Source organism: Lingula anatina, chromosome 10 (genome assembly GCF_051362555.1).
Source record: "Lingula anatina isolate TDL-2025a chromosome 10, LinAna3.0, whole genome shotgun sequence".
NCBI lineage: Eukaryota > Metazoa > Brachiopoda > Lingulata > Lingulida > Lingulidae > Lingula > Lingula anatina.
In genome coordinates, this window is record NC_141776.1 from 17,132,344 (window position 1) to 17,147,383 (window position 15,040).

At 37.0% G+C, this 15,040-nt stretch overlaps 2 protein-coding genes across 2 annotated transcripts; both read right to left on the reverse strand.

The window, feature by feature from the left end:
* Positions 1-371: 371 nt before the first annotated feature.
* On the reverse strand, positions 372-2,582 carry LOC106177166 (uncharacterized). Its single transcript, XM_013559855.2, has 3 exons — positions 2,427-2,582; positions 1,829-1,964; positions 372-1,165 (listed from the first exon to the last, which is right to left on the reverse strand). Exons 1-3 carry the CDS (start codon positions 2,580-2,582, stop codon positions 468-470), a joined length of 990 nt encoding a protein of 329 aa, XP_013415309.2. The 3' UTR covers positions 372-467.
* Positions 2,583-8,039: 5,457 nt separating this feature from the next.
* On the reverse strand, positions 8,040-12,811 carry LOC106177167 (uncharacterized). Its single transcript, XM_086996464.1, has 5 exons — positions 12,512-12,811; positions 11,691-11,781; positions 11,294-11,417; positions 10,616-10,751; positions 8,040-10,089 (listed from the first exon to the last, which is right to left on the reverse strand). Exons 1-5 carry the CDS (start codon positions 12,627-12,629, stop codon positions 9,395-9,397), a joined length of 1,164 nt encoding a protein of 387 aa, XP_086852590.1. The 5' UTR covers positions 12,630-12,811; the 3' UTR covers positions 8,040-9,394.
* Between the last annotated feature and the right edge of the window lie 2,229 nt (positions 12,812-15,040).

Genomic DNA, 15,040 nt, shown 5'->3' on the forward strand with positions numbered 1-15,040 from the left:
TTTCCTTAGGAGAGAATACGAAATGATCTAAAACACGTCCCAAGTATTTTCGCGATACGCATAAAGTATTCTTGGTGTTTTTCTGAAAACTCTTCAGTGATGTGACCTTAGTGGCTCCTCATTCCCTGTCGTGTGTTTATGAAGATATTGTGTAATTCTGAAAACAATTGATACATTCCGTCATGGGTTTATCACTGTGTGGATGATGAACATACCAATAGCAGTCGAGGTGCTCAATGCCACACCCCTCCTCCAAATAATACTTTTAAAGTTGCATTCGATGAACAAATGATTTGGGTTTTAAAAAGCTTTTATCAGGTATGACCGAAAATTATAAGAAAAGAAAAGAAGAAACAATTGTTCTGCAGAGATAAATTTATTCCGAGAAATCTGCTGTGTAAGCATAAATGGCAAATTGGAGTAGATCTAGTACATTAGTAAGTTATTTCCACTGACGTGGACAGGGCTCAAATGTACAAGCATGGAGTAGACAAAGCCAAATTGGGTTTACCGACACCCGCAAGTATTCCACGTAATGCGTACTGTATGATGTACTCATTGGTGTAGTTGACGACCTGGGCAGAGGGTGAGGTGATAGTACCGTTATCTCTGAGGACCTGCAACAAGGCAGCTGCGGCGCCGGTCACAAACGGAGCTGCCATGGAGGTGCCACTCATTATAGTATATTTATCGTTTCCAGAAAAGTCAGCAGCTTCGATACTCTCACCCGGGGCGAAAAGATCTAAGCAAGAACCATGATGACTGAAATTAGTCTTTTCAAAGTGGACATTAAAAGCTCCGACAGTGAGGGCATTTGGCGTGCTAGCTGGAGAATCAGTACAACCGTCTGCATTGGAATTACCTGCTGCAACAATTGCGGGGATTCCAGCTGCGAGTAGATCATCGACTGCGTCGTTCATAGACCTGATGAACGGCCCACCAAGACTGAAGTTAATAACGGAGAGTCGCCCATTGTTTTGCACCGTTTTCTTTACCCACAGAGAACCCTGCAATACATTGGATGTATAACAATTCCCCTCATATGAACAAACCTTCAGGGAAATGATGTTAGCACTCTTTGCCACGCCAGAATTGACTCCTCCGATGATACTGGCCACGTGAGTACCATGACCTTGGTCATCCACACTCGTAGATGTCGGCCAGCCTGAAAAAAAAGAAGCATTGATAAAACCAACCATTTTATGTATTAAACCTAAAACTGATTTAAGTTGAACTTCTTTGATATGATTTCACAACTAAGAAGCAACAAAGCGTCCATGGGCGTCAACAGGGGGGTGTCAATGGGGTCACTTGACCCCCCCCCCCCTCCGTACTTTTGGCGGGCACGTTCATTGCGGGTACCCATCCAATCATTATCTCCCCCTTCAATGACTTTGACACCCCCCCCCCCCCCCCGGAAAATTGTCTGCGGACGCCCATGAAAGCGTCTTATTTCAGTTGAAAACTCACCAATGGTACAAAATTGGCCCAAATATAACTATCCTGTACTATAAAAAACAGATATTTGAGATGTATAATGGCAGTTGTATTGTAACTATATTTTATGAGCAGCTATCATATTGCAGAAGAGACAACATTCCCATTTCCATGCAACATTAAGAGAATCCAGATTTCCCAATCTTCACATTGCGGAGATAAATTCACTCTCTCAGGACAAGGCGTTTTCTTTTTAAACCTAGTAATGGAAAACGCTTGCATTAGCTGTCGTTGTACTTAAGACCGACGTGCTCCCTTTTTGGACCCCTTTTGCAAAATCAGGTGTTGTTTTGCTGCAACGCCGCATGAAGAAAATCACAAAGCAACTCACCAATAGTAACTCTCCCCATGAAATCTTCGTGGTTTAGATTGATGCCTGTGTCTGCCACATATACATCTATTCCCTCTCCATCACCCCATATTTCATACTCGTAATTGTATTGATTACCATCAAGAGCATCCAACCCCTGCAAGTAAAGGTTATACAAAATATGAAAGTAGCTTTGGCATATTGCCACGGCTGCAACGAATTCTTACATAAATTTTCCAGATATGTAGAACATAGAAAACGCTTCATTTAACCAATCCATCCTTTTGATTTTAGAGTTGACATTATAAATCTTTTTATTTGCTGGGCAGTTTTGAGATAGACGTTTGCAACTGGACTCGTCAACAGCAAATTAAATGACCTTTAACTTCATATATTGCTGAGATTTATGACAAAGATTACAAGACTTTAATCTTATAAGTGTTAGCAATAATCAAATTGATTAAAATATTTAGAAAAGTTTGTTCACTTCGTGACGGAGAGTGAACTGCCTTTAGAAATCAGAATAATCAACATTCTAAAAAGTTTTAATAATTATATTATATGAAACCATTAAGTTATATAAGGTCGACCTTTCTGACCGGAAATCAGCATGAAATACCCAATTATAACTTCCATTGCCATCGTATTGTGCATAGTACACTTTGCAGTATTCCGTGGTTAGTGTTAACTTGACATCCTGTTCAATTTCATCAATGGCATCAATGAGTTCACGCAAATCGTGGAGGTTGCTTAAAACATTGTTAAATAAACTCATAAATACAGTCAAATATTTCAAAAAGGTTTATGTACTTCCTAAGTGTTATTAAATACTATTACTATTATTAATTGATGACCAATACGTATTTTAATTATTTTCTCCTTTAGAACTTTGCTTTTTAGCTCAAGGTATTATTTGATCTGTAGTTCATAGCGAAGACGATGATAAAATATTTTTATTTATAAAACAATTTTTTAGAAATGTGTAGAAACGGATGAAAAACACACTGTCAAAATGTATCCAACCTTTTACTTATGTTTCGCAGAATGAGGAAATCCTTGTCTCTATTAAACTTAACTTGTTGTCTTCGTTCAGGTTCTTTGATGATTCTACGGACTAGATAAATTAAAGTATGTTTCTTGTAAATGGTTAAAATGATAAATCCATTTAAGGCTACAATAGAGCAGAGATGGATCGGATCCTAAGCCCATATTAGAAAAAATACAAAGGCACCCAGAGAACTCAGTTAATAGAAAGGCTATCACCAAAATGTTGTCACTTTAAAGCTAGTCCATTGAAAGTGCAAAATACAGGTGACAGATCACAAAATGAACACTTTTATTTTACTGAACATTGTTTACACAACAAAAAGCAAAAGTTTCAGAGCAAACATGCGTCAGCGTCATTGTTTTTTTTTTTTTTTTTTCCAATGTGCTTGCTTGCAGCGTCAACGGCGTTTGGTTGAATTGATCATCACAACCACAAATGCTAGACGACCTTAATGTCCTCTCACGTTGCCCTGCGATCCAGTAAAATTAAAACAACTTCTCTCAATATACATTCAGATATAAATATAGGAACAAAGTTTACTTACTTCGAACGTGCTTTGCATCAGGCAAAAGTCGAGCGATGTATTGTCCTTGTATCCCAGAACCGTCCATATACTCAATAAGGGGCACTGAGGGAGATATGAATAAGAGTAAATCACCCACTGTTAAAATATTCCTTTGCAATTTAGTTTGGATAATTTTAAACCAACATCATATTTTTCCTCGATGAGTTAAAGGCCTCTTTTTGGTCACTTACAATGCTCTATACTTCAAAGTAACTGATCAAATAATCTTGTCATGTAAGATTTGTTTTTTAAAATTGCCAAGTGTTAAACATCAACAATCAAATGAACAAATCTATAAGATGCCTTTCCTTCATACATTGACAGAAAAATTGGTGTTATTTAACAAATAGAGCATGAGCAATGTGGGAAGTATTATAAAGATTTCCTACACTATGTTGTGTGAATATGTCTCAAATGAACAAACTCATTTTGTGTAGTTTATCAACCATTCTACTTGCCTAAGCCTTGTTCTTCTGACACTTTCAATACACCAGCATCTTGCAACTTTTTCCGAATGGCTTCGTGGTCTCCTTTTTTCCTCGGTGGTGCCTCGGGTGCGTCTCCAGTCAAAACGTTGTTCTCCTGCGCCGCTCTCTGATATGCACTTGTCATTGTAAAAATCCAGAAAGCCAAAACACCTATGAGTGCCGATGCCTGCATACTTCTATAAACAATTATTTAAATTATTTTAAATGGAAAACTTATTTAGTCTTTTAGAAAAATAGTATGATTTCAAATAAGATAATATGAGGTTTTCAAATTAGTTTTTCTTTATGCGTCTTTATGATTATTGCCATTTAAAATAATTTATGCAGTCAAATGTTCACAAGCACAAAGAAGCTCAGTTTTTGCTCAAAATGAAATATGAAATAAGGTCATATGGCTAATATTATCATTTATTAAAATGGCTAAACTTGATACGATACGGAGAAACAAGGTTGGGGATGGTAACAACATTGCATTAAATGATCACCCTACACCCCATAAAATGGAGCAAAGAGTTGGCAAAGAGCAAAACAATGACTGGCAAAGAGTAACTTTGGCCAATGAAATGTAATATGATACGAAATGACAAGATGGGGGGGGGGGGGGGTAGTAACAACATCAAATTAAATTACCGAACATAGATCTAGATAGACAGATGACCCCTTACCTCTATGCTGATGAAATGGATGTAATAATGTAATAATGTAAAGTCCGGTTGAATTCCATAACTAACACGAAACTAAAACAATCGGATCCAGACATTTGGAAGGGGTGGACACAGGGTAGAAGAATATACATTTTACTACTCTGTGCTTGGTATCAAACCGTTAACAATGACATTTGTACTATAATATATGGGAGACAGCTAAATTTTGTCCGATTTTCTCGATGTACTGTTTTTGGGAGATATAAAGGAGAAAGAAAAACATCAGAAGTGAATATCTTGGGAGAGGTGTTAGACAATATTACAAGGATTATATTGGATATATACTATTGTGCATGAAAGAATTTCTATAGAACTTAAAGGGATAATAACTCTTCGTTTCAGCCAAAAAATTAATTTTCCTGGAGTAAGCATCGATTTACCCATAATTACCAATGGTTAATGAATCCATTTTTACATCCAAAGTTAGTCCGTGTTTTTTTTTTCTTTCTTAATTTTTTTTTTAAATCTCTTAAGAGATTTGAACAGAGTATAGCCATCAATGGAGGTCACGTGGTCTAAAGACAAGCTCAGATTTTAGAATAATAGCTATAACTGCCGTTTTTGTGGTAAAAAAATATATCATATTTCTTTGAGTTATTCACAATGTTTTTATTGTGAAATAAAGATCTCATACGAAGGGTTATTATCCCTTTAAGAAAAGCAACTAGTAAAATACTCGTAAAATATTTGAAAGCTTATCTTGTTGTCGTATTGCACTTGCCGGTACTTAGAGCTTTCTCGTTTGGTTCCCAACGAATTTCAAATTTCATGAGGGTTAATACTGGTAGGGATATGACTAAAGGCAATACAATAATGTAACGCAAAGGTAGCTTTTATCCAAGAAATAACGTTAACACTGCATGGCATTTATGGCCTGCCCGCATTAATGTAGTTTTTGTTAGATTTAATATTGGAAGGACGCCCGATTTTGTGATGGTAGAACGTATCGAATTTTCCATACCAGGTCAACGGCTGACGTTTATGTTTCTCCTAGAATATTATAAACGTTAAAATTTTCAATGACATGTAAATTTAGCAAGGGGTAACATAAAGGTGGTTCGATAGGTTGTAATTACCTAAATTAGTCAAAATAACATTTCTTTCCTATTTCTTTTTCTGTCTAACATTCATATCCAGATATTAATGCAATACTTTTCTCTTAAAAAATTAGATCAAAAACACACTTTTCATTATTTTGTTCACCACCCCATGCAGATCTTGCACTTAGCTCTGTCCCTGTTTACCGTCAACTTATATGTTTCTAGAATCGCAGCAGTCTAACTACGCCTTAACTCAGGAGTTAAGTTAGGCAAAGTCTGAAAAAACTGGTGATTCAGCAAAAATTGATCTTCTTTACTTGACTGGATGATGTCCTTAACTAGGAGAAAAATGCGCCAGGACAGCGAATTTCATGCTGGTGCATTTTAGAACAAATCCCCATATTATACCTGTCAAGAGCTAGCGTTGATGTAGCTGCTGGAATTCATTTTTATGCTGTTAAAATTTCTGAGAAAATCATTAACAAACACTTCTTTGTTGCATTGCCACGTCCAGTAGCATGCTGTCCCGAACTTACAACGTATTGACAATTTATCTATCATTAAAACATGTGTGCTAATTTTCCTAGCCGACTACCATCCAGGTGAGACACTAATGGTAGTCGGCAAGGAAACGTAGTCCGTTTTCCGTTATTTTACACAGATGCATTTCATCTGATATACTAGAACTAATCTTAACTTGTACTAATCATAAAGGGATCCCCGGACTCCTATTTCTTGGGCTACCTTTCCTGGCACACAAGTAACCTTTGTGAAGAGTAATGCCACTTACCAAATGATGCTCCTTTTCCTTTTAACAGTGTCGTGCCGTGACAACGTTCTGGTATATTTTCAGATAACATTTAAATATGATATATGTTCACATCACGTTTGCCGCCCATATCAGACCCGTAGCTTGGCAGGATATGGAGCATATTTGGGGCAGTCATTATTAACATGTGAGCTAATTTTAAAGATAGCCCAGTTACCTTCGTAGAGAGTAATGCAACTTACCAAATGTTGCTCCTTTTCCTTTGAACAGTGTCGTGTTCCATATGACCACGTTCTGGTATATTTTCAGCTAATGGTAAACATTAAATATGATCATATCACGTGTGCCGCCCAAATCAGACCCGTAGATGTAGCTAGGCTGGCTATGGAGCATATTTGGGGCAGGCCATCAATTCCAAATAGGTCTAATTGATTATAAAGCCCATTGTGATTGGCAGTGCATATAGCCAGTGTTCACCGAACATGAATACATTTCCTGGAAATATATTTTATTCCCAGCTAAGCCGCTTTTGGGACATACATGAATTTATGGCAGGTCATTAATCCAGAATGCATAACTATAACTTCAGGTACAGGCAGAACTAATGATCGGCAAAACTAACAGCTTGTGTAGGGATTATAATGAATAGTCGTAATGTATGAATTATGAATTCATTTCGTGTTATATATCAGAAAAAACATAAATCTTAGTACTACTTTCACGTGTGAGATAAATTACTGTCACGAGCGTTAAATGCCGGAACGAGGCATATATCGCGAGAGGCTGGTAGTTAATCATTTGATATTAATTATTTAATTATTAGAGAAGTACTCGCATTTCACCAAAATGCTCTTTTGGCAGTGATGTGTCTTTCATATAATATGTGTGGCGGAAGTTTACCGGATGTAGAATGGGTTGGCGTGGTTTTACCTTTAACCACCGCTCTCCTTTTATATTATTAAAGCGGGTCTCACCGATACGGGTAAAAATGAAACAAGTCCCAGCCTATTCTTACGTATGTATAGGCCATGATCTAAAGAAAAACTGTCCTTTGTAACGGGCGGCAATAAAAAAATGTTAATTACTCCAGATTCGAGTCTGCATTACGAACCTCTTTGGCCCAAAATAAAGAGGAGGTCCCGAAAGTCTTAGCCAATCGGAATGCGCTGGTAGAATCAGCACTCGTTCAAAATATGGCGAAGGAGTTTCAAGTAAATCGCTTAAAAATGCATGCTAATTATACCATTCTCCCTTCATTATTTGTTAACATATCTGTGCACTTTAGTATCGAAAGAATTCATCAATTTTTGTGGTAGGTTAAAATAGTCCGGAAATAGTGTATTTCTGAAGAAAATTTTTATTTATCCCGCAATGGGTTTCGCTGTCACTGTGTGCAGACGATAGACATATAGCAGTCGAAGTATTCAGTGCCCCACTTCACCCCCCTCACCCAAATAAAAAAAAAATTAGCAAGATTCGATGAACGAATGGTTTGGATTTAAAAAAGACTTTAAAAAGGTATGATTGAAAATAATAAGAAAAAAAAACTAGTTCTGCAGTGATAAATTTATTCAGAGAAATCTGCTCTGAAAACATAAAACGCCAATAGGAGTAGATCCAGTACATACACTGATGCCCATAAGTTAAGCAACACTTTCTTATTTCTCGAATTTCTCAGCAACCAAAATTTTTATTGAGGCAAAATTTGTACAATAGCTAGATATTTCTCTTATTTTTACTTTGACTTACTGGACCGTGATATTAGAGTAATATTTACTGTTGGACACGATAGAATATGCAATGGGGGTCCCACTTGCGAAAAACACAGTTTGGCCATGCCATGAGGAGCTTCCAGTTTGGCTAGTTTCATGGGTACAATTCGTTATTTTGGACCAACCAATGGTTAGAAGAGGACTCAACGAGGTAATCAGATGGCAAATAATGGGAAGCCATCGTGGTGGGGTGCCAAAGAGGCAGATTGCAAGGCAACAAAAAAGTAGCACCAAGTCAAGTGTCCAAGCTGGTAGCAAAATGGTGCCAAACTCATCATGTATTGGACAAGCCTCTTTCTGGTAGAATAATATTAACCGACGCAAGAGATGAAGATATCTGGTTCGATTATGCCACCAGGACCAGTTCATATCAGCCAAACAATGAAAAATTGCCACCGTACGTCATTCAAGAGAGGTGCCCTGGTCAACAATACAGAGACGAAATACCATTGGGGTGCATTAAATCACACATTCAAGCAAATCCAGAAAGAAAAATCATTTTGGTGCAGGACAATGCGCCCATCCAGAAAGCATGGTCCGTGCAAGACGCGCTGCAACAGCGCGGTATCCCACATTTGGATTGGCCTGCATATTTACCAATTCTCAATGTAATAGGACATGCTTAGGATATGATTGACAGGGCAGTAAATGAGAGACCTCCAGTTAGAAACATTAGAGAGGTCCAGCAGGCAGTAAATGAAGAATGGAACCGGCTCTCAAAGCAAGATTGGCAGAATTTGGTGGCAAGTTGCAGGAGACAATGTGAAGCTGTTGTTCAAAACCAGGGAAGGCACACCCGATATTTATTGCATAATAGACGATTAATCATCTGTTATCTACAGTCTTCTTTTATTAAAACTAATTCTTAGGTGATCGAACTTTATTTTTTCATAATAAGCTGTTTTAATCAGCACGTACTTTTTGCTGTGTGAGCATACTTTTTTGACACATAGTTTGGCATATTTTAGTAACGTTTGGTTAATAAAGTTATTTTGATTATTACAATAAGCTATGTTGTGTATATATTTAACAGAAATATTCAACTTGAATAAGTTATTTATAAAATATGAAAGAAATATGCATAACCCCACCAACAAATGAAATAATGATCATGATAGAAGAAACTTTTGAAAAAATCGGGGTGTTGCTTAACTTATGAGCATCAGTGTAAGTACGTTTAATCAACTGAAGTGGAAAGGACTCAAATAACGAAGCATGGAGTAGACAAAGCTAAATTGGCCCCTCTGACACCCGTAAGTTGTCCAGCCAATGCGTACTGTATAATGTACTCATTGGTGTAGTCGACGACCTGGGCAGAGGGTGAGCTGATAGTCCCGTCATCTCTAAGGACCTGCAACAAGGCAGCCACGGCGCCGGTCACAAACGGAGCTGCCATGGAGGTGCCTCTCTTAGAAGTATATTTATTGTTTCCAGAGAAGTCAGCAGCTTCGATACTCTCACCCGGGGCGTAAAGATCTACGCAAGGACCATAGTTGCTGAAACTAGCCTTTTCAAAGTCCTCATTAAACGCTCCGACAGTGAGGGCATTGGCCGTGCTACCTGGAGAATCAGTGCAAGCGTCTGCATTGGCATTACCAGCTGAAACAATTACGGGGATTCCCGCTGCGAGTAGATCATCGACTGCGTCGTTCAGAGACCTGATGAACGACGCACCAAGACTGAAGTTAATAACGGAGAGTCGCCCAGAGCTTTGCACTCTTTGTTTTGCCCACAGACAAGCATTCAATATACCGGAAACAGGGCATCCATAATCTGAGCAAACCTTCAGGGAAATGATGTTAGCACTCTTTGCCACACCAGAATTGGTTCCTCCAATGATGCTGGCCACGTGGGTACCATGACCATCGTCGTCAACACTTGTAGATGTCGGCCAGCCTGGACAAAAGAAAAATTGATAAAATAAAGCAACCATTTTCATGTATTAAACCTAGAACTGATCAATGCTGAACTTCTTTGATTTGATTTTACTACCAAGAAGCATGAAGGCGTCTCATTTCGGATGAAGTGAATATTCCGTAAACTGAACAATGGTACAAAATTGGCCCAAATAAACTATCCTGTACTGAAAAGAAAACAGACATTTGAGATGCATAATGGCAGTTGTATTATAACTATATTCTATGAGCAGCTATCATATTACAGAAGAGACAACATCCCCATTCCCATGCAACATTAAGAAAATCCAGATTTCTAAATTTTCACAATGGGAAGATAAATTCACTCTCTGCGGGAAACCAAGGAATACTGTTTTCTTTTTAAACCTAGTAATGAAAAATGCTTACATTAGCTGTCGTTGCACTTAAGTAAGACCGACGTGCTCCCTTTTTGGACCCCTTTTGCGAATCAGGTGTTGTTTTTGCTGCAGCGCTGCATTACGAAAATCAGAAAGCAATTAACTCACCAATAGTAACTCTCCCTGTGAAATCTTCGTGGTTTGGATTGATGCCTGTGTCTGCCACATATACATCTATTCCCTCTCCATCGCCCCAGATGTTATACTTGGCATTGTATGCATCACCATCAAGAGCATCCAACCCCTGCAAGTAAGGGAAAATACAAACTATGAAACTAGCTTTGACATATTTCCATGGCTGCAATCAATGAATTCTTGCATAAGGAATTTTCCAGATATGTATATTTCTTGCACAGTCTTGCCAGAAAGTATATGGAAAATGCCAAAGGAGCACCATATTGAAAATTAATAAGGTTTATCATAGAAAACCAAACCAACCAAACCACCCTTTAGATTTTTGAGAGGACATTATAAATCTTTTTGTTTGCTGGACAGTTTTGAGATAGATATTTGCAACTGCACTCATCAAAAGCAAATTAAATGCACCCTTAACTTCATATATTGTTCAGGTGTATGCCACAAGTACGGGACTTTAACCTTATAAGTATGTTACCAATAGTCAAAACGATTCAAACATTTAGAAAAGTCTGTTGACTTCGTGACCGAAAGTGATCTGCTTTTAGAAATCAGTATAATCAACATACTAAAATGTTATTGGAATTGAAACTTATGAAACCTTTAAGTTATACGGTCTATATTTCTGTATTAACATCAGCATTAACATACCCAATAATATCTTCCAGAAAACCATAATATATAGGATTTGCAATATTCAGTGCTTAGTTCTAACTTAACGTCCTGTTCAATTTCCGCAATGACATTGGTGAGTTGTCGTAGAGCGTGGAGGTTGCTTAAACATTATTAAATATACTCATAAATACAATAAGGTATATGTGTGTCCTTGGCATATGCAAAAAGTAAATATGAAATTATCAATTGATGACCAATACGTATTTTAAATATTTTCTCCTTATTATTTTTTTATTTACTTTTTAGCCCAAAGTATTATTTGATTAGTAGTTCATAGTGAAGACGGTGGTAAAATATTTTATATACAAAACAACATTTTACAAATGTGTAAGGACGAATGAAAACAAACGGTTAAGAATGCGCTGTGTCCAACCTTTTACTTATTTTTCGCAGAATGACGAAATCCTTGTCTTTATCAAACTTAACTTGTTGTCTTCGTCCAGCTCCTTTGATGATTCTACGGACTAGATAAATAAAATTATGTTCCTTGTAAATGGTTTACATAATAAATCCATTTAAGGCTACAATAAAGCAGAGATGGACCGGAACCTAAGCCCTTATTATTAGAAAAAACTGCAAAATGCACCCAGAGAAAACTGAACTTTGCAAGGACTAATGATCAACTAATAATGAACCATTAGTTAAAAGATGGACCATCACCAAAATCTTGTCACTTTAAAGTTAGCCCATTTTGACCTATCCTGATTATCTAATCAAAACCCGTCCACGCGTTAAGTTGCGAACAAACTACCAAACTAGCAAAAGCAAAAAAAAAAAACATAACCTTCTTGGTCATGGGTAGGTCATAAAGCACAATGTGTGAGCTGGAAAAGTGCCCCTGCTAAGATTCGAAATGAAAGAGCTGTACTTCCCATCAGCCAAAAAAATATACCCCAAATTTTCCTGAACATTGTTTACGCAACAAAAAGCAAAAGATTCAGAACAATCATGGTTCAACTTCATTGCTTTTTTTCCATTGGTGCTTGCTTGCAGCGTCTCAGCGTCAACGGCGTTTGGTTTGAATTGACCACCACAACCACAAATACTAGACGACCTTAATGTCCTCTCCCGCTGCCCTGCGATCCAGTAAAATTAAATATACATTCAGATCTAATTATTAAAGTGACTGGTACACGTAGGGCCAAAAGGATTCAATTTCATTGGCAAAGGATGTAGTTTGATACGTTTACTTACTTCGACCGTAGTTTGCACCAGGCAGTAGTCGAGCAATGTATTGTCCTGACACAGAACCGTTCATGTACTCAATAAATGGCACTGAGGGAGATATGAATAAGAATGAATCAGCCACCATTGTTAAAATACTCCTTTGCGCTTTAGTTTGGGTGCGTTTTTATAATCACTCAGTGATATATAAGCCTCTTTTTGGTCACTTATAATGATCTTTAGTTCAAAGTGCACGGTAACTGATCAAATAATATTTGTCATGTAAGATTTCTTCGTGGCGTGTATTAATCGAACTATCTTGCTGTGAATTTATTTTCACTACATTTGATAAAACGTATTATATATTATGAAACATTTTAATTGTCAAGTGTTAAATACATTAACAATCAAATGAACAAATCTATAAGTTGCCTTTCCTTCATACTGGTACATTGACAGAAAAATCGGTGTAATTTAACAAATAGAGCATGAGCAACGTGGGAAGTTTATTATAAATTTCTTCCATTATGTTGTGGGAAAACGCCTCGCATTTCAAATCAAAGACTCCACATTTTGTGCAGTTAATCAACTATTCTACTTGCCTAAGTCTTGTTCTTCTGACACTCTCAATACACCAGCATCTTGCAACTTTTTTCGAATGGTTCTGTGGTCCCCTTTTTTCCTTGCCTGTGCCTCGGGTGCATCTCTAGACGTAATGTTGTACTCCTCCTCCCCTCTCTGATCTGCAACTGTCATTATAAACAGCCAGAAAGCCAAAACACCTATCATCGCCGATGCCTGCATCTTCTATAAACAATTACATGTATTTCAATTATTTTAAATTGAAAACTTACTTTCGTCTTTCAAATAATAGAATGATTTCAAATAAGATTATGTGAAGTTGAACAAAAATTTTCAAATGTTTTTATAATTTGTTTTTCTTAATGCGTCGGGTCATCTTAATTGCCACTTAAAATTAATTTGTGTAGTCAAATGTTCACAAGCACAACGAAGCTCTGCTTTTGCTCAAAATCAAATAAGAAATAAGGCCATATGACTGATATTGGCGAAATTTAATATGACACGAAGATAAATATCTAGTTAGATTGGAATGATAACAACATTACATTAAATCACCACCATACATCCCATACAATGGAGCAAAGAGTTTGCAAAGAGCAAAACAATGACTGGCAAAGAGTAACTTTGGCCAATAAAATGTAATATGATACGAAATGACAAGATGGGGGGGGGGTAGTAACAACATAAAATTAAATAATCGCACATAGATCTAGATAGGCAGATGACCCCTTAGCTCCATGCTGATGAAATGGACAATGTAAAGTCCGGTTGAATTTCATAACTAACACGAAACTAAATCAATCGGATCCAGAGATTTGGAAGGGGTGGACACAGGGTAGAAGAATATACATTTTACTACTCTGTGCTTGGTATTAAACAGTTAACAAGGACAATTGTACTATAATAAATGGGGCACTGGGATGGTCAACTGCTTGGTTTTGACTCGATTTTCTCGTTATACTGCTTTTTTGGAGACAAAAAGGAGAAAGGAATATCAGAAGTGCATTACTTGGGAAAGAAAAGTGTCTTAGAAAATATTACAAGGGTTATATTAAATGCATTCTATTGTGCAAAAACAACCAATAAAAATACTCGTAAAATATTTGACAGCTTATCTCGTCGGTACTAAGAGTTTTCTCGTATGATACCCATTTGTATTTCAAGTTTTGATGAGGGTTTATACTGGTAGGGATATGACCATGGTGCCATTAAACTTAATCGAAAAAAATATTGTGGTACTGGCAAACGTGTTTTTCACTACACGGGCCATTAATTGTATATGTACTTAGCAAAGCTCCATTGGTAATTTTTAATTGAAGATATTTAAGTGCTGATTAACTTTTCTGTTTTAAGTGGGCTATCGTCAACTACTGCCCGGTTCATTCATCCGGTGCAGTGCTTACCACCAGAACAGGGGTCGTGAGATTATTTTCCACGACTGGATCTAAATCCTAGTGCATTCTCGAAGAATTTAATCAAATCGGCGGATTTAATCTTTAAATAAACGCGTCTAGCGTACTCGTATAACTCCAACTTTTTCTATCCTTCTCAACGTTAGAAGGAGGCGTGTTAGTCTTTTAATCCGGTTGCATTCAACAACAGTCTAAACAAAAGTTTGTTTGAATTAACTTCGTTGTTAACGCACCCATAGACTGCCTTGCATCAAGGACATTACAGCATAACTTTGATATGCCGTTTTATCAGTAAAGCTTCATTTTAGCCCATTTCCCCCTGTGGTAATATTCCAACTATGTCTAATTGTATCTACATGTATGATATTTTTACGACAGATGTTGTTGAAATATCATCGTCATCAATTCCTAATTTTTTTAACTAAGGTTTTTTTTTTTTTTGTATGAACATATATGTATGTTCCTAACACTAAAGCAACGAAAAAAAAGGTTAAAGGCAAAATCAAAATGAAACTGTGTCCAAGAATTTATATTTTGCATGACATATAAATGATATTCCCACATG